The 19723-nt window shown below is 46.2% G+C and overlaps 1 protein-coding gene across 1 annotated transcript in view; it reads right to left on the bottom strand.

Annotated features, from left to right (window-relative positions):
* The window catches only part of MGAT5 (alpha-1,6-mannosylglycoprotein 6-beta-N-acetylglucosaminyltransferase), a 232726-nt gene extending 219529 nt beyond the window's left edge, over positions 1–13197 (bottom strand). Inside the window, exon 1 of the mRNA XM_052663956.1 lies at positions 12957–13197. Coding sequence (XP_052519916.1) covers positions 12957–13197 — 241 coding nt within the window. The remainder of the gene's footprint in view (positions 1–12956) is intronic.
* Positions 13198–19723: the final 6526 nt, after the last annotated feature.

Below are 19723 nucleotides of genomic sequence, written 5' to 3' on the forward strand. Positions count from 1 at the left end.
GAGTTAATATTTGTAAAATGTTTTGAACACTGCCTGGCACATAATAAGTTCTACATAACTGTTACATACGTAAGTTAAAAAAATAAAACCTTTGGAAAACGCTCTCATCCTTCCTAGAGAAATCTCTCCCCGAGTGATGCAAAGCTTTATCGTTTTATCCAAAGGGTCATAAGATCACGCTCCTCGGGGGCTGCAGCCTGACAACCAGTGTGACTCACAGCCTGTCCCTGACACATCATTAGCTGGCACAGACAGCAGGAGTCAGCCACCAACTCTGGTCTTACACTGACTCTGAAGCACTGACTGCCTCTCCAGAGCTCTGAAGATTGCCAGAGGCTAGCCACACAGATGGGGGCCATGGTGCTGCTCAGAGGTGGCTGCGTGCACTCTAAAGAAACCACTCCTCAGATAAATGATATCCATCTCCCTTGCCCTGCCTCCCAATCTCAACGTCTTTGCCCAGAGCCTGAATTGTCAGCCAAGGCATCCACGTGTAAAAAGGGCATTTAACTCTTACCAGCAATTGTAGTTAGCCATACACAGAGGCCCAATCTGCTAGTCTGGCTTTACTCAGGTTCCTCAGTTTCTACGCTATTGACACTTGGGCCAGATAATTCTTTGCTTGCCAGGAGGGTGGGGAGCAGGAGGAAGGAGGCTATCCTGCACTGTAAGGTGTCTGTAGCATCCCTGGACTCTAGCCACTAAATGAGAGTAGCAATCCTCCTGTGTGAACCAGAAATGTCTTCAGACATTGCCAATGTCCCTTCTGGGGAGTACAACTGCACTCCATTCGAGAACCACTGAGTTAAGCACATTCTCCCAACGCTTGTCTTCCGCACTGCCCTTCTGCGGAGCTATCAAGATAGAACTTGGACACAAGGATTATGGGAGAAAGAATGAAGAGTGAAAAGACAGTCACTAAACTTGCATTATGTATGACTTCCATGGTGACACTACTGCAAATATAATGGAAAGTACAATGAGGAAAGGCGGGAGCTGACAGCCCATGCTGCAGGTCTCTCAAGAGCTGGTAACCCCTTTCAGGCTTCTGCCCTTTTTTTAAAAGGCAACAGGACTCCTGGAGAGAGTCTCCCAACCCACAGCTTTTGGTGATAGTTATTGGTGGCATACACACCCTGGATAAAATACACGGTGGTCACATCGGCATTAAGAAGACATTCTTCCTTGATTCTTAAAACACAGTCCATCAATAAATGTGATTTACTATCTCTTGTTGATCCCACCTACACAGATGGATCTTGTGTGACTCTATGACACGGTATAAAGGAATTCATGATGATGAGCAGAACGCTGATGTTCACCATCATCACTCTACTCCAATGCTACCACTGCTAAGGTTGCTACTGCTGCTATTATCACTATACTGATGCAACTGCTACTACTGTTCCTCCACCAGCACCAGCAACACCATTTATTAAATCTCATGTGTTAGTTACTGGGCTAAGCATTTTACCTGGATTAATTCATTTGGTCCCACCAAGACAATATGAGAAACTTGTTGCCATTCCCACCTCCATCATACAGATGAGTAAACCACAGTACATAGAGGTTAACGAATTTGTCCCACATGACTGCAGATCTGGGGTCCAAACCCAGGCAACCTGGTTCCAGACCCAACAGTTCTTACCCACCATGCTTTACTGCTTCTTAAGGAACCTTATGGACCTTCCAGCCAGCAAGCATCTCTGACTTGCTGCTTCTGAACACACTTAGTAGGGATTAAGTCCTGGGCTTCTGCAATGTGTCCCTGTTAAATCATACCCCAACCTCCCTCAAGACTCACTGATGGGGCAGTTCTGTGAGCAACTCCAACACTTAAACATAATGAAGAACTTGTTTTTCTGTGTCTTCTCCCTTAAATTCCTTGAATTGAATACAAGGCTATTAAAAACCTTGGCCTCTCTAGACACTTTACCTGGGTAGGCATGTTTTCTCTCTCAATGTGGAAAAAAAGAAAAAAGTTAATTTTCAATTCAAGCAGCTATTTGAGTCACTATTTCTAGGCATTCCAACACAAGATAAAAGATAGTTGTGTCAATAAAATATACAAGGGTAAAGATGATCCCAAGTTCATCTCTGAGTCCTTACAAACTGGCACGGTGCCTGGCACATTACAGTAATCAGTAAGTGTGTGTTACCTAAGTGGATAAGTAAATGAATGAACCAACAAATAAATGAACTACAGTCTTCCCACAAATAAGGCTGAATAAGCAATACCTTTCTAGGTGATGCAATTGTTTCTCACCTTTGTATTTCACAGCTAAATCTGTAAGAACTGTTAAAGAGTTTTATTGCAATTTTAAACTTAACACAGAGTATTTTTGTATGCATTCTTAGTCTTAATGTTAACCCATATATTTGATAAGACTGAATACTCAAGACTAATTTCATATAGTTTAATAAAGAAAGGAAAGTGAAAATATTCTTCCAAATTCCAGTATAATATCTTCATATTTATCATTGTGTTTTATAGTTATTACAGCCATAAACTGTATCCTCAGCAGGATTACAATTTCCAATTACTAACAGACTTTTAAAATTTTGTTTGTGCTTCAAAGCCTCAGTAATAAAAATTTAATCCCAACATTACTATTGCAATTCTGTGTTCTGAAAACTTATTGAACATGACAAAGATGAGATCAAAGTAAGTGAAAACATTTTAAATGTCCCTCTGGGGAAAGAAAGCTTTGGTTTCTATCAGGCCAGGAGTTCTTTGATAAAGGGTGAGATCAACAAAATCTCAGAACAGGTGCCCTGGCAGCTCCGTAAGTTTTCATTTCTAGAAAACCATGACAGTAATGGTGAGAGAGGCTGGAAGAGGTTTTCATATCCTTGAACAGAACAGTCAAGGATTTATCACTGCCAGCTATACCTTCCCCCATAGCTGGGATCCAAAGAGATGGAAACTAAAGAAAGGGGGTCCTGCCGGTGGAAAAAGATCTATCAGTTCATAGGTCTATTGGCTAAAGCTGTGAGATTGGGTGATAAACCCTGACTGCCCAGATCGGCAAGTCAGTTAAGCAAGGCTGTGCTGACCCCACCCCGTTCCCCTGCGACATGCTTCCCAAGCAGGGGTTCTCCAGCCTGCAGTCTATCAGGCTCAGTTGCGGAGTCAGAGGTACCAGGTTCCATCCTCAAGCCGCTCCACTGGAACCTGCACAATCCACACATCAAGGATTCTGGGCCCAGCCACAATCGAGAACTATATTTAAGGCGCAGCTGCCACGATTCACTGGCACAGAGCCAACTGTGCAATGAGCAAGGACTTACATCAGAACTGCCAAAAATCATTTATATCTGGGCTTCCTCCTAACGCAAATCCCTCTCTACCATGGCCACCCTCAAGGGCAGAGCTCGAACCATAAGACCACAGAGCAGATTCATTCACTGCTCTGGAGAAACCAGCAAAAGACAGGGCGATAATGAGAAAGGAAGGTGCTAATGAAAAATGAATTAACCCCAACCTCCCATTCCCACTGACTGCCAGGAATGTCAAGTTTCATCAGTTACATGTTTGAAAATTAATTTGAAAGTGACCTTTCCACAGAAAGATAATACGGTTAGAGCAATGACCAAAATACAGTCCATTCATTTTGTACAAGGACATTCGAAGCAGTGTTAGTCATAAAAGAGAACAGTGTTATTTATTACAGATAAGCTGTGGACACTACCCAAACACCAGCAAAAAGGTTACATTATATGATGTCCAACTATTCCTAAAATGGAATAAATCACTAGATTGGAGCCCGGGGAGGGCGGAGAGCAGGTCCATCCTGTCATCTCTGTTTATTGCCACCAGCTATTGACCCCAAGAACTCAATAAACGTTTACTGAATGAAACGTTTGGATGAAAAAGGAAAAGTGTGTGGTCATTAAAAAGACCTAATGGATGAGGAAATACAACAAAGATGAGTTTTAAAAGCTCTGTATAAAATATTCCAATTTAAAAAAATAAGCATACATATATCCATCTGCATTTAAATAAAGGACAAGAGAGAAATCAAACTTATCTGGGTTTGGGGGTAAGGAGTATTTTCTTTCTTATTCTTTATTTGTAAGAATGCGATGATGGACTTGGGACTATCTCTGCCCTTGTGTGTTTTATGGAATAGTATCTTTTATCTTGTGTTGAACAGCTTTGAAATAGTGACTCACATGGCTGCTGGAATTGAAAATCAATTTTTTTTCCTTTCACAATTGAAGAAAAAAGAAGCTGACCCAGGAAAAGTGCCTGGAGGGTCACACGTTTTCGTCAGCCTCAAGTTTCAGATGCTCTGAATTTTCTATCAGTGTTCATATCACTCTGACCATCACAAAGGTATGAAATGCTATCTGGAAATGCAGTCAGAATAATGTATTCTACCTCAGAACTCCAAAACACTGGCCACAGGTACCCTGACACCCCCTACCCTTCCGAGAAGCATTTCGGTCACTGACCAAGCTCCATTTCATCTGAGTTCTTCAAGCCATTCAGAGGACAACTCACCCACATCTAAACTCACCAATGCGCCCTTCACCCTGCAATTGTCACAGACAGCCAGACCAGGTCACAAAGGGAACAATTACCACACAATGAAGAACAGCTTCAGAGGCTCAGCATCACTGACTGCATGCTCTCCTGGGTTAGCTGTAGGCAATTAAGCTGTGACTTGAACTTGCACCTAGAAGTGAACGCTATTCCTGTGCTGTGGGGAGGGTCGTGAGGATTTCAAGGAATTCTGAGGCAGCACAATCTGAGACTGGATCTTATCTAGGCCTCTGGACAGTAGTTAGTGCTTTACGGAATCTGTAAACAGCCAGGATGGAGTTCTTGGGCTGCTCTCTCCCTTTTCCTAACACTTTGCCAGCTGCATGGAAAAGGACTCAAGCAACTTAGCAATTGGTATAGAAAAGTCCACAGGCTCTGAAAGGTCAAGTCCACTGTCATCCGAAGTCCCCAATGACTCCAGGGCATCTTCCTTGTTGGGAAAGAGGAGCCACAGCATAGCCCCACTCACCATCCACCCCCAGAAACTGCTCCAAAGGTGCCCACTTCATAGACAAAGTGAGAGAGGCAGCACTGGTCCATCCCACACCCATTAGAGAAAGACTTATCTTCAAATAGGAAGACAATGACAATCACACATTCTGTTTCAAAGATGCCAAAGTCACTCAGTGGTGCTAACACACCTTTAAAAAGGGACCCAGGGCAGCGCCAGACTCTCCATAGAGTCCAGAGCAGTGGGTCTCAACCCTGGGGTGGAGCCCAGCATCTGTGTTGTCACAGCAGCCCTGGGGATCCTGGTGGGCACGCCTTGCCAATCTTGTTTAGGAGGGAGTGGCAAGCCTGCTTCCTCCACACCACAGCTTATTTCCTCTCTTGTCTGGTTGGGTCCTGTCCTCTGTAAATCCTAAGAACAGCCACAGAAACAAGCTCCTGAAGCCCCATATTCAAGTGAAGAAACAACATCAGGTCTACACTGACCGTTCTCGTTGGCTCGTGGCTACTGCAGGTCCGTGCAGGCCAAAGTGAGCAATAATTCATAACAAATACACGTTACTAGTCTAAGTGATTTGATAAGCTTGGTCGCATGCAATCCTTACAGCAAGCCTATAAGGTCAGTGATATTTTATCTGCTGTTTCTTAAAAGAGGAGGTGGGTTTTTAAAACATCAGTGACTTGCCCAAGGTCACACATCTAGTAAAGAATCCTTCCACAAGCCACAAATAAACACATTCCCAATGCCTTCCAGAATACACAACAGTTCCCATGTCCGGATCCTGCATAAATAGTTACTTGGAGGCATCTGGACACCCAGTTCATAGGGAATCTCTTCTCATTTCCTGTCTCACTGAAAACATCACTGAGTCACTGTGATTTTCAAATTAGCCTCAGCTGGAGCTGTACTACACAGAGTCCGAGTGGAGGGAACACTGCTGCTATTCACCCGCGGGCCCCACTATGTGCTAGGCAGGTGCTGAGGCCCCAGAATACTGTGGGGAACAAAACAGATACAACGCCCTGCTCTCTGGGAGCTTAATCTAAGTGGGGGAGAAAGGTGATGATAAACAAAGTCATGACAGTGTCATGACAGGTGGTTTAAATGCCATGAAGAACGAGAAGGAAGCAGGGGTGGGGCTCTGCTTCTGAAAGGGCCTGGAAGGAGAGAAGGGAGCCGTCTCTGTGGAGGAAAGGCATGCAGCTGGAGGGAAGAGCAATCGCTGAGGTTCAGAGGCAGGAAGATGCACGGCCATCACCCAGCATCTGGTCCTGGGAGATGGCTGCGCCACGAGGCAGCATGAGCAGGGTGGACAGCTCTTCAGGGTGGCCGGGAGCTCTGTCCGAGCAGTTCTGAGCAAAAGAGCCCAGGGACACATCTGGAAACACAGCTGGAGGAGCTACGGCCCCCAGGGAAGGTGAAGGACCTACAGTTCAGGGCGGGATCTGAGTCTGAGGCCAATCCCTTCAACACCTGTGTTCCCTTCTCCAGCCAGGACCAGAAGCAGCGGTGTGGTGTGAAGAAAAGGACTTGAGGACAAAGGGAAAACAAGAAAGAGTGTCCAGTTCCTCCTGGAGACCCAGATTCTGATTACAGAGCTGTCCCAAACACACCCGAGGGCCTCCTCAGACATCCGGACTGGGCAGGCGTGCCCGCGAACTTGGCCTGGCTCAGACAGGCACGCTGCGGGGGCCAGGCCTCTACCACAGGCTCCCTGGAAAAGCCCCAAGCCTCAGAGAGGCCTGTTTTCAGGTTCCAAGCTTTTAAAGCAGGGCCCTTTCTTGAATCATACCAGCCATATCACTGTAGAGTAACCAGGGCCTCCTCAGACAATCAAATGGCTCATCTCTCTCATTTTTTTTTTTTTAACCCCCTACCTGGTTCACTCCAAGAAGAATGTATTTCCCTCAAGGGCAGAGAATTTCTGCCTGGGCAATGGTGGTTTTTCCACATCACCCAGCCCTCCGAAAAATGTCCCTTGATCAAATTTGGAGGAACAGAGGCAAAAAGAAAAAATTTTAAAAAACAACAAATCTTCACAGGCCTAGCCAATGAAATCCAAGTTCGTTTCTTTTTTTTTCCTAACACTAAATGGTGTTAGTCTTGGAAATGGACATCCCCAGGCCAAGGAGGGCCACAGAAGCCCAAAGCTGCTACTGCTCCACTGCCCACTGGCCGGCAACCAAAACTCCACCCTAGTTCTCCACCCCCACGTCCCTAAGGAAACAGAAAGAACTCCCTTCCTTCTTACCTCCCTGCCCTGCTGTGTAAATGACGGTGGGCAAGAGGACAGGGGCAAGACAGGCTGAGCTCTACAGAAGGGCATCCACCCATCTCACCCCCGCCACTCCCATCATACCGAGACCGCAGCCTGCAAAGCCATGGCACCCACACCCTCTGCCTGCTTCTCCCACGTCAGCACCAGCCAAGCTACTCCGTGCTTACTTTCTTCTAGCTGCAGTGGCCTCTGCTCTGCCCCGGGACTGCACATGAGGCTTTGCTGCTGCTGTTGTTCAGTAGCTAAGTCATGCCTGACTCTTTGCGACCCCATGGACTGCAGCATGCCAGGCTTCCCTGTCCCTTCACTATCTCCCAGAATTTGCCCAAGGCCTTAGGACCTGGCATACACCATGCTTCTTGCCTGGCCTGATCTGCCTCCATCTCTCACCTCCCACCTCGCCCAGTAGCTCCTCGGCATCCTTTGGGCTAAAAGACACCTCCCAGGAGAAGCCTTCTTTGACCTTCTCCTCCAAAGTATCAACAGCTCCACAAGTACTTAAAAAAAATTTCCCTCTAATCATTTTTCTTCCTGGAACTTACTGTTATCTGTCATTCTCTTGTTTATTACTTCTCCCTCCAAGTAGGTGTAACCTCTGTGAGAGCAGGAACCCTAACGGTGTTTTCCCAGCTGTGCATTCGAAGCTTCGATGGCACTGACAGATACCAGCCCACAGCACAGACATGGTCCAGTGTGGCAGGCTGGAAGGGTAACAACCAATCTAGGGGACAGTCTAGGCCCAAGGAGTTCAGGGAACCAGGAGACAGGAGGTTAGGCAGAGCATGTGTACAGACCTGGAGGCCAAGAGGAAGCAGGCAGCACGGAAACAGGATATTGGTGGGGGCTGGCTGAGAAGCTGGGGCTCTCGACTGCTTCAGCCTGAGCTGATGACCTATCCAGGTCAGAGCGTCCCAGTGCACAGAGAATCAAGTGAGAGGAGTCAAGGCTAATAAGGTGAGGATGGACCCCTTGGTTGGGGAGAGGTATGTCTCATGAGCCCAGGTTTCTATTACTTTGAGAACAGGATGGACCATGCCTGGCCTATTAGAAAAGAGCTGATCACTGAGCATCAGAATTTGGGTCAGGCCATTGGAGACAGACATCAGTTCAACTCAGAACAAGCCCAGCACTAACTAGAGCGAATGACACCCTTTGTGATGCAATTCCTGAGAAATCACGGACAGGCACGGCCCTGCCAGTCATGCTGGAGGCTAAGCTGTGGATGGCGCTGGCCTTACACACTCCTCTCCACAGTGACAGGGGAGCACTCAGAAAGGCCCTCCACACCCCAGGGATGACTGCTCCAACTGTTCCACACAGGCTGCCAGGGACATCTTTCAGGCGCTGCTCCTGAATGACCAAATCCCAAAAGAAAGTCAGAAGTCTCTTTTTGTACCACCAGACCAGGGTTGGGGGAGGAGGAGATATCATTTGAAAGTTCTTCTACTGTTGTCTGAGGATCAGTCAAATGGACAACCAACTGCAATCCCGTTGGAGACTGGCAAACATTTTTGGCAAAGGACCAGAGAGTTAACATCTTAGGCTTTGTACTCTCTGCAGCAACTACTCAGCTTTGCAACTGTCGCACCAAACAGCCACAGACAATACAGAACAATGGAATGCTGGGTTCCAAATCCTTCCAAAGCCGTATGAAAACAAGAAGATCTGGCCCAAGGCCATGGGATTCCTGGGAAATTGTTGACACAGGAGGGGTATGATCAGATGAGCATTTCAGAATGAACTATGGAGGCTTCTGAAAGATAGAGTCAGCACACTTTAGATGTTAAGTGAAATAAATCCTGGTATTGTCACGTTTGTCTGTTATTAGTTGCTATAAACAAATGACAGTGTTTGTGTTTCAGTCAAACTTTATTTACACAGAGTTCCAAATGTGACCCACAGGTCATAGTTTGCTGAATACTTCTGCTCCAGCATCTCAAGTCACAAATTTTAATAAGTCAGTAATACTGTGTGCGTGTGTGCTCAGCCGTGTCCAACTCTTTGTGACCCCGTGGACTGTAGCCTATCGGGCTCCTCTGTCCACAGAAACTTTCAGGCAAGAATACTGGAGTGGGTTGCCATTTCCTACTCCAGGAGATTTTCCTGACCCAGGGATTAAACCCACGTCTCTTGTGTCTCCTGCTTTGGCAGGCAGATTCTTTACCACTAGTGACACCTAGGAAGCCCCCAAATCATCCACTACTGTTCTTCAAACACCTGCTGCAGCTACTGAAGACACATTGAGAGCCTCTGATTATACCAATATGGGACGAGAGATGGAAGACATTTTTTTTTTTTTTTGAGAGGGAGGTGGTCTATTAATTGGATTCATTCAAACCAGACACGGGTCCCAGCCACTGAGGGTCAGCTCTTCACTGTCCCAGAACAGACGTCCAGGAGATGCTCTGTGCATGGGTTGTGTTTGTGGCAGAAAAACACAGCAAACCAATGGCTCATGTATCCTCATCCCCACGCCTCCAGCCCAGCTACACCACTGAACATTCAGCAGTCTCCATATCTCCATCCAACATACAACCTCACCCACCAGAGCTGCCCAGCTACTGACATGCCCACACTGCTAGTGATGTAGTGAGGGATTCCAGGGGAAGCACATATCCTCACAGTGGCTTTCCAGCTTCCCAGGACTGGGCCTGGATTATACATTGGGCTCAATCCCAGTTGTTGGTGCCCAGAAATGAGAACCAGGGAGAACCAAGCTGGCAAAATTTAAATATCAAAATTCAATTATCTGCTTGAGGACTTCCATGAGAAGATGCCATTAGATGGGTTTGTTGTTTTCAGCCTTAGTGCAGTGGTTCTCTAAGGTGAGGAGAGGGGAAATTTTGCCCCCCAAGCCTGGAGATATTTTTGATGCGAGTGGATAGACACACCAGAGATGCTGCTAAGCATCCTACAAGATACACCATGCACAGAATTATCCGGCTCCAAATGTCAATGGTGCTGAGAAGAGAGCCTATGTCTTGGTAAGATTTCATCTCATGATGATCCTCAAACCTCAAGCACAAATGCACAGTCCAATTAAATTCTTGAAACTCAGCTCCAAGGACCACTTTGATTGGCAGGCTGAGTTGATTAGATGAAAGAGAAAAACAGGTTAGACTTGCCGTTTGGTTGTTTCTCTGTTGTTTCTGAGGAACAGAATTATTCTGCTAAAATTCCTCTGTAAAGGGAGAAAGTTGAAATAAATTTCTGTAGTTTCTTTGAGCTCCAAAGTCTTATGATTATAAACATATAAGGTGGTTGATATTCTAACTAGGCTACTCTGAAGTTTTCAATAACTTTCTAAAAAAAATATACTGTCTCTGTGAGGCTGAAAAGCTAAGACCAAATCATTGCTCTTTAGTGTGGAGGAAACTCACGCTATGAGATGTTTAGCAGTACACAAGAAATAAAACCACTGCAAACAACTAGAAAACAAAAAGTCTATGCATTTGCCATTCAAGTGGTTTTTCCTTTCCATGATAAAGATCTGAGAGAGAGGAACAGGAGGAAATTACTACAGGACTAGACCCCTTTCTCTACAAATGTGCAACATGGAAAGCACAGAACCAGAAACTGGAAAGCAGTACCTGTTTTACTCATGACATTTACTTGTAACACAATAGAAACACCAATGGTGACAATTTGCTTTATTTATCTTTTTCTGGTGGTTTACCTATAATATTTGGGTATTAATACAGAAGATCCAAGTCAACACGTAATTTAAAATGCACCCTCCGAAAAACTACCTAGCTGTTTTTCAACATCAGCTCTCAAACTCGTCTCAGTTTTTGATCCATCAGATCAAAGAAAGGTGACATTTAGATGTATTATAAAAACCAGTGCCAACAGACACTGCCAAATCCTGAAAGACTGGACTAAAAGCAGTTTGTGTGATCATCCAAATAGTGGGCACTGAAAAAGAAAGTCCACATTGTATATGGAAAACAATCATTTCCTCCTTACCAAAAAATATAGATATATATAATTAAAAAGTAACCGTATTTCTTGGATTTCTTTTAAAAAGAAAAAAACATATATGTACAATTGAGTATGATTTCTGAGGTGGCTTAGTGGTACAGAATCCTCCTATGGATTCGATCCCTGGGTTGGGAAGATCCCCTGGAGAAGGAAACGGCAGCCCACTCCAGTATTCTTGCCTGGGAAATTCCATGGACAGAGGGGCCTGGAGGGCCACAGTCTACAGAGTCTCAAAAAAGTTGGAGATGACTCAGTGACTAAACAACAACAACTCCTGTGTTTGAACTTAAAGTTCAACACCTGTGGCTACACATTTTCAGGAATCATCATTTGGACGCTAAAGAAGGCCAGCAATGCCTCCCACCTCAACCAACCCCACCCTTGTATCTGATTTATATTATACCTCAGGCTCCAAACCTTGAGGCCACGGAAGTCTCCATTCAATGGCCAGACCTGTCACTGCACGACTTCACAAAGGTCATCCACTGCAAACCAAGTCCACTCTAATACTCAGTGACCACAGGAGGGCTGCACCTTGGATTTTCCGAAACACGGTCTGATCCAAATTTCATTTGCAGTTTGTGTTTTGTATGTGTGTGGTGGTTTAGTCGCAAAGTCGTGTCTGACCCTTGCAACCCCTGGACTGAAGGCTGCCAGGCTCCTCTGTCCATGGGATTCCTCAGGCAAGAATACTGGAGTGGGTTGCCATTTCCTTCTCCAGAGGATCTTCTTGACCATAGGAACCAAACCTGGTCTCCTGCATTGCAGGCAGATTCTCTACCGACTGAGCTACGAGGGAAGCCCCCATATTGTATTTGTGTATGCTTTGGTAAATATTTTGTGTCCGCATATATTTGTGTGTGAGTGTGTATGTATATACATATATAACAGAAAGATATACACTGCAATGTTAATTGTGGTTATTTCCCACAGTGGTAGATCTATATGTGATTTTCCTTAATCTTGTTTTTTTTTTTTTTTTTTGGTTTGTCTACAGCTTCCAACTTTTCTATATTAAGCCTAACTTTTGCCGAAAGAAAAATAATATTCCATATGCATATCTTTTCACTCAACCTCATTTCAAAAAGGATTTTGAGCACCTGACAAAAAAAGCAACGAGTACCAAAAGATCTCTTTCAAAGTGAGAGCAATCAGAGACACGAGCAAGAAACGAGAGAGCCATAAACTGTGAGGAAACCCAAGGTTAAAACTACTGATCAGCATGTAGGCTCTGATGAAGTGTGTACTGGCCGGAGGGAGGTACACATTTGGCTCTGAGTTTTCTGGCAGGCCTAGAACATTCCTCCTCACCGTCCTTACCTCCCCCTACCCGTCCTAATTAAGTTTTGTTTAGGGAACAATAATGAGACTATTTTTCTACATTCCCTGAACATCCTCCCAGATGAGATCATGCAATCCAGCCATGTGTCCAGCGAAGAGGCGCCAGCTGCAAATACAACCACCAGAGCTCCAGGAGGGAAGCCCCACTGCTCCGGGCACTAAGCATCAGTGTGGATAAGAGGTCAGAATCTCCCAAAGGGCACTGCTGTAACTCTCGCAAGGCGTCCCTTTGTGTGCAATGTGTCGCCAGGAGCGGCAAGAGGTAGACTCAATCCATGACCAAGTGTCAGAGCCTCTGGGGTCCCTTGGAGGCAAAGCAGAACCGGACAGAGGCGCCCCGGCAGTGCAGAACTTACCGTAGGCTGTCATGACCCCCGCATAGGGTCCATCCACCACGTTCCTATTTTCTTCAGCCAGCGCCTTTATGTACCTCTTGCTGAGGTCCAGGATCTGCTCCCGGAGCATGGAGCTGCTCTCGGGCTGAGTTCGCTGCTGGATGGTAAAATGCAAGAGCATCATACCCCAAATAAAGCCAAAAGTCACGAGGAAGAAGCCCAGCTTCTGAGAGGACAGCTTCCACGGAGTGAAGAAAGCCATTGCTTTCTGCCGACTTCGCCTGCCCCGGGCTCCTACAGCGCAGAGGGGAGACGCGAGCTCATGGTACTGGCTGGGTTTGCGGGTTTCCTCGACTCACTCTGGCTCCTGCATCAGCTGATTTCCTTGCCTTGGTTCCATCCTGCTGTGAAGAAGGGGGAAAGTTAGAGTCCTTGTGGCAAAACACGGCGAAATAAACCAGAGCCTTGTTTTCATTCAAACAGCTCTGAAACGTGCAGTTCCTTTTTTCTTCATCTGCTGGTAGCCTATCTCGTGTTATGATTTAGGATCTGTAAGCCGAGAGGGGAGATCTGGCTGGTCGACAGAAAGCTCTACAAATACGGAGGGGAGGAATGTCTGTCTGCGCGTGTTCACAGGTGTAGTAACAGGGCTGTTCCAGTCTGGACCAAGCTCAAAACAGGAAGTTTGTTTTGCAAGGTGGGGAGGAGATGGAAGGATATTTCATTAAATGTCAGCAAAAACCCAAGAGGAGGGTGAAGTCGTATCACCAGCAGGCACTTCTGTGCCTGTGAAACTTGAACTTACCAAGTCAAGATTCTGTGCTCTGGCAAGGATTAGAGCCCGCAGCTGGAGAGGTGAGCCAGAAAGTGGATGCCCCCTAGGGGGTAATCAGACAAGGAAAGGAGAGAGCCCCCCACAACCGGTATTATTTGAGCATGGTCAGCTTTCAGTAGCAGTGTCTGGAGCCAAGCTGAAGTTCTCAGGGCCACCAGGTGGCCTCTCCCCAGACAGCAGTGCAGACAGGCTGTGCAAGGGGTACCCGACTATCTTTCCGTGCCAGCTGTACAAGTGAAAGCTGCACAGTACTTCTCACTTGCACACTTCAGCAGAGGAAATGTGGGGCACATGACAGCCTGCTTTTCTGTGGTTCTCATTTTTACTCACACCATGGGGCAAAATGAGAGGTTACAAGGCATCCTCTCAATACCAATGCAGCAGATGCTACCTGGTATCAGCACAGGCTGCACTGTGGTCCTGAATCAAGCCTTCCCAACAAATGAGGCTGAAGCATGGGTTACAAATGCATTGCAGTGGCACAGGTGGGCCCCCTTCTGAGAGTCCTGGGCTCACAATCCAGCTGGCTCACAAATGGCACAATTCTTTAGGGGTGTGAAAGCAGAAGCTGAGCATCCACTCCTTCGAGGGACTGACCCAGGATGTATTCTGTCTGTGCCTATGTTGCGAGTCAAAGGATTCCTCTTCCTGAGCAGCATAAGAAGAAATGATAGGGGACCCTGGAGCAATTAGCTTTCAGGGTCTATAATGAACCAGATCTGTGCTGGTCTTCCTCTCTCTTTTCTTCGCCTGTCAACGGTCATCAGCAGCTGGTAATACCTCTACTGATACTAATAGTAAATGATAAATAAATTCTAGTGATGTCCCAGGCACTGTGATAGATGCTTTTTATGCCTTAGCTCATTGAATTCTTAAAACAGTCCTATACGGTAGAACTATTAATGTTATGTCTGTTTTATAGACGAAAAAAACAACAACATGGAGATTACCTTGACAAAGGTCAGTCAGCTACATGGCAGAGAAGAGAGAATCTACAGACATCCAACCCAGGAGGCACCAAAGCAGGCCCTGCCTTCCCTAGACCATTCCTCTTCCCTGCCAATCTGTTTATGGCCAAGAATGGTCTGAACAGGCTTAAAGGGTTGTGAAAAGCAATGAAGAATATGTACCTGAAATCCTACTTAGTTCAAAAGCCTAGAACATGCACTCTTGTCCCTTAACAGAAAAAGTTTACCAGCTGCTGAATTCTAAGCCAGTGGTTCCCAGAGTGTGGTCCCCAACTCAGCAGCGGCAGGAGCATCAGTGAGAAAACCAAATTCTCACTTCAGACCTACTGAAGCAGCAACTGGAGGCGGCCAGAAAGTGGTAGGAGGGGTGGACCTATGCTTCAATAGCAATAGCAACCAGCAACCTGTGCTTCAATAGGCAATTCTGATGCCCAGTCAAGTCTGAGAGCCCCGAACGCAAGCAGATCCCCTCACAATGCTGCACCATGGCGCTGCCAGTCCGTGTGGTGGTATCTCCCTCTTCTCATCCCATAAGTTTCTCTGGTCCACCACACCCTCCACATCCGCCATTCTACTAGCCCCTTAACCCCCAGGGTCTCCCTGTCTTTCCTCAAGCTGCTCCCCAGACCTGGCTGACCCTGCCCCACATCACACAGATCATCCAAACCAAGCCTGTCTCCGCCTCCTCACCCCCACCCCGCTCCATCCCCATCTGCTTCACACTCCTCCCCTCCCTCCAGGGCAGGACGCTCCCTCCCAGTCTGAAGCTGTAAAACACTGTCTACCTCGACTGTTTACCAGTTTCTGTATGGGATCCATGACACCTTTAAGAGACTCCCCGCTTGTGTTCTCAGAGAACGATGCTGCCAGGGACCAATAAAATTCTTACAGACTGGATGAGCTGGTTACCCAGGCTCGGTGGCACTTCATTCAGCCTCTTCTCACGTGGGCCAGCCGAGAGGCACCTGCGTTCACTGCTACAAGGATGCACTGAGCACATGCAGCTATTGGGCCCCGGGGACTGAACAGGGATAAGACAGGGCTCCCATCCTCAAGACCTGAGGCTTCAGAAGCCACCCCCCAACCCAGGAAGTGGCTGCACTTCCTTTTCAATTAGCCATGCCAGTTAGTCGATGTCACCCCAGGGCTGAAGGGATTTTCCCAGAGCAAGCAAACAAGATGCTTACCAAGAAAGACAGCGTCTGGTAATTTTCTTTTGCTATTTTAGGAGAGCCCCCAAAGCAGATAGGAATTACCTGTCAGCTTTCATACAAGAAGCCCTGCTTTGCTTTCCCTAATGAACCCCTGAAGAAGCCGCTCAAGGCTGCAAAGTTTAAGCAAAGGAAAGAGCAGGCCCAGAAACTGAGCAAGGACCTAATAGTAGGTGGTGCTTCTCTGCCTTGGCTTTGGGGACAGTCAGGACCCACCCAGGTGATACATGCCAGGGGCAAAAAGACCGTCTGAAAACCCAGACATGGTAAAATCACTTCCTAAAAGAACAGCGATCACTTCCTCCCTTCCCGTCCACTCGTCAACATGCTGAAATATGGTTTCCCTTTTGAAATGTGATCAAAGATCACATTTGACAAGGAAATACATCTTAATTTAAAAAACAAAAGTATATGAAAAGATACTCAAAATGACTAGCCTTTAAGGAAATGCAAATAAGAAGCACAACGAAATTTCAATTCCCCTCCATCAGGATGGCTATAATCAAACAAGACAAATAAGAACAAATGTTGGTGAGGATGTAGGAATAGGAGAACCCTTATATCCTGTGGGCGGGACTGTACAATGGTACAGCCGATGTGGAAAACTGTCTGGCACTTACTCAAATGACTAAGCAGAGTTATCAGATGACCCAGCTAACTCCGCTCCTAGGAATTCTCCTGAGAGAAATGAAAGCATGCGTCCACACAAAAACTTAAATGTGAACTTTCACAGCAATATTATTCAAAATAGACAAAGAATGAAACCCAAATGGTCATCGTGACAAATGGATGACCAAAATGGGGCAAATTTGTTCTATTCAGCAATAAAAAGAGATGAAGCACCGATACATGCTACAACATGGATGATCCTCAGAAATCCTAAGTGAAAAAAGGCAGTCACAAAATGCCACATATTATTGATTCCATTTATACGAACTGTCTAGTAGAATAGGCAAATCCTAGTAGATTTACACAGTAGTTGCTTAGGGTTCTGAGGGGAGTGGGGGTGGGGGTGGGATTAGTAGGTGACAACTAAGTCTTGCAGGGTTTATTCTGAGGGATAGTGAAAATGTTCTAAAATGGATTGTGGTGATGGATGCACAATTCTGTGAATATACTAAAAACGCTGAATTGTATACGTCAATGGGAAAATTGTATGATATGTTAAACATATCTTAATAAAACTTTTCCAAAAAACAAAAAGCAAGCAAGCCCACCTCCAAAGTTGGGGAAGGAGGGAGAGCTGAATCGAAGACAGCCAGAGGAGCCTCATGGGTGCACTGTGGCCCCAGTCAGGACCCACCCCCCTTCCCCTTCTTTCACAGCCGAGATAAGGCTGGACCCTTACTAAGGGCTGACCACAGGCCCTGCAACAGAAGGAAGTTACGCAAGGAAATTTGCCACCTGTTTACCAGACACCGCTAACCCTTCTCAGCTCTGGATCACTCACTCTTCAAGGTGAGGCCTGCTTTGCCTGCCAGATGCCAATTTCTCAACACACTTGAGGAAACTCTCAAACTCAGCCTTGTTCTGAACAGAACCAGTCTGAAGCAGTGAGGGTGCTCCTCCAAAGGCCCATCCGACATTAGTGGGAGACCATTTGTCACACCAGGACCCGTGTCTTTGGAGGATGGATGAAGACAGAAATGCCTGTCCCTTCAGGAGCAATACCAGCCCCAGCCACGGAGATCTGACCTTTGCCTCGGGCCCACAGGACAGTCCCGACACAGCCTGTAGGTACCACATGCACATGGGCAGCACGACCTGAACTTAGTCATTCCCACACCTCTGCTGTCCTATTAGGGGTCACCTGATCTTCCCACCCGTCTTTGGATGGCAGCCATCATGGCCTACCTCTCGCCTCCCCCTCTAGAGTAATATTCAAGAAATCCTATTTGTGTTCTCAGAGGCTGCTGCCACGCCACCATCACTCTCTGGCTCTCCAAAGCCAGTGCACCCTCTAGCTCACCAAGCTCCAGCGACAGATGAAAGTAAGAAAAGAGGTCTCTACACAGGCTGCCAGGAAATCCACCCAGGGTAAAGCATCAAAGGAGCAACTGGCTATGCAAGCCGCTCACGGGAGTGTGCCCTCTGCTAGAGGGGTAAGAGAAACCTCACTGCTACAGGCCTGGTGAAATTGATTCGCAAACTTTCCTTCCTGCGTCTGGTGCCGGAAACTGCTCAGGACTGCAAAACAGATCTGCGTTTCCAGACTGCAGCTACTGGTGCTCTGCAGGAGGCAAGCAAGACCTGCTGCCTTTTAAAACACATCAACCTGGATTGTATCTATGCCAAATGTGTAACCATCATGCCAAAAAGCATCCAGCTAGTACACCACATCCCTGGAGATCCTGCTTAAGAATCCACTATGGTGAAAAACATTTAAGAAGAGTTCTCTTCTTCCTATTACTGGTAGTTCTGAATGTTAAAATATTTTCCCCCCATAAGGGTCAAAAGATAACTAAGTATATAACTGCAAGTGGAAAATGGGTTGGGGGTGGGGAATCAGTATTGGCAATTTTTCCACTCTCGTTTCCGTGAATTTTTAATATAAATGTGGGGACGTAAAGCATTAATGCAAGTCAAAATGTTTCAGTGAACAAGTTTCAGCAGTTCAACTTGATAACAATATAAATAAACCTGTTAAAATTTTCTGGGCAATGCCAGCATTTGGATTTTTTAAAAAACAGGTAAATTTCTTACTGACTGTAACTAAATGGTATTTGTAGCATTTTTATCATACAATAGATTCCGTTCATTCACTATACTTTTCTGAGTTGTCCTACGTGCAAGTACATGTTTTTAAGTTTGCTACTGAAATACATTAAACTATTAAACACACACACACACACAAATCCTGAGTCCACTGTACTCATCCATGTTGCCTTGGAAACCCCATCACTAACTCACAAATGAACCCCATATCCTATCTAAAACCTTTCCTGGATCCCTGGACTGAGGAGGGCCCATCCTCCTTGGAGCATCCCCCAGAAGTATGTGCTCGTTCTAAAGAGCTTCTTTACTTCTCTGTAGGATAATCTTCTCTTTCATTTCCCCTATAGGGTCTGTAAGTTCCCTGGAGACAGGAAGTGCCAGGAATGGGACTGCCTTGCACACTGGGGATGGTCATTATGTGTTTGTCAGATGAAAGAATGGGACGACAGGGATGACAAAACACAAATGAGTAGTGGCCTCTGGGACCACCACCTGGGGTGAACTGCAAAGAAGCCAGACACTCTGAGGATGTAAGTTAACCTCACCTGTTAGGAGTTCTTAGATTTGTCACATAGCAGTGAACGATTATTATGCCCTTGACTAAATGGGGGTTAAACTAAAGAGGATGCGGCGGTAGATGGGTACAAAAAGAAAAAAAAAGGGACAACAGTTTCAGGAAATAATTCTAGAAGGGGCAGTGACTTTGGCACCAAAGAGCTGTCCAAGACAAGGGATGGGAGGGGAAACAAGTTTGGGGGGAACTTAGGTAGAGGCCGTTGGTTCCATCATCAGGTATCCAAGATGATCCCAGGACATCAGAAGGGTGATGAAGGGGAACTGAAAGAACTCCTGCATCTAGGGCCTGGAAATCCACAGCCGGTCCCACCCATTAGCACTGTGGGATTGTAGACAAGTCTGTCTCAGGTTCTGCATAAGTAAAATGAGGAAAGTTGTAGAACCACAGAACACACTGGCAAACTAGATGAATGTGGGCTACTGGTCTTCAAACTGTGTTCCAAGGACTTTAGGGTCCCCAGAGATGTTTCTGAGGTTCCATAA

This window comes from Budorcas taxicolor, chromosome 2 (genome assembly GCF_023091745.1).
Source record: "Budorcas taxicolor isolate Tak-1 chromosome 2, Takin1.1, whole genome shotgun sequence".
Classification (NCBI taxonomy): domain Eukaryota; kingdom Metazoa; phylum Chordata; class Mammalia; order Artiodactyla; family Bovidae; genus Budorcas; species Budorcas taxicolor.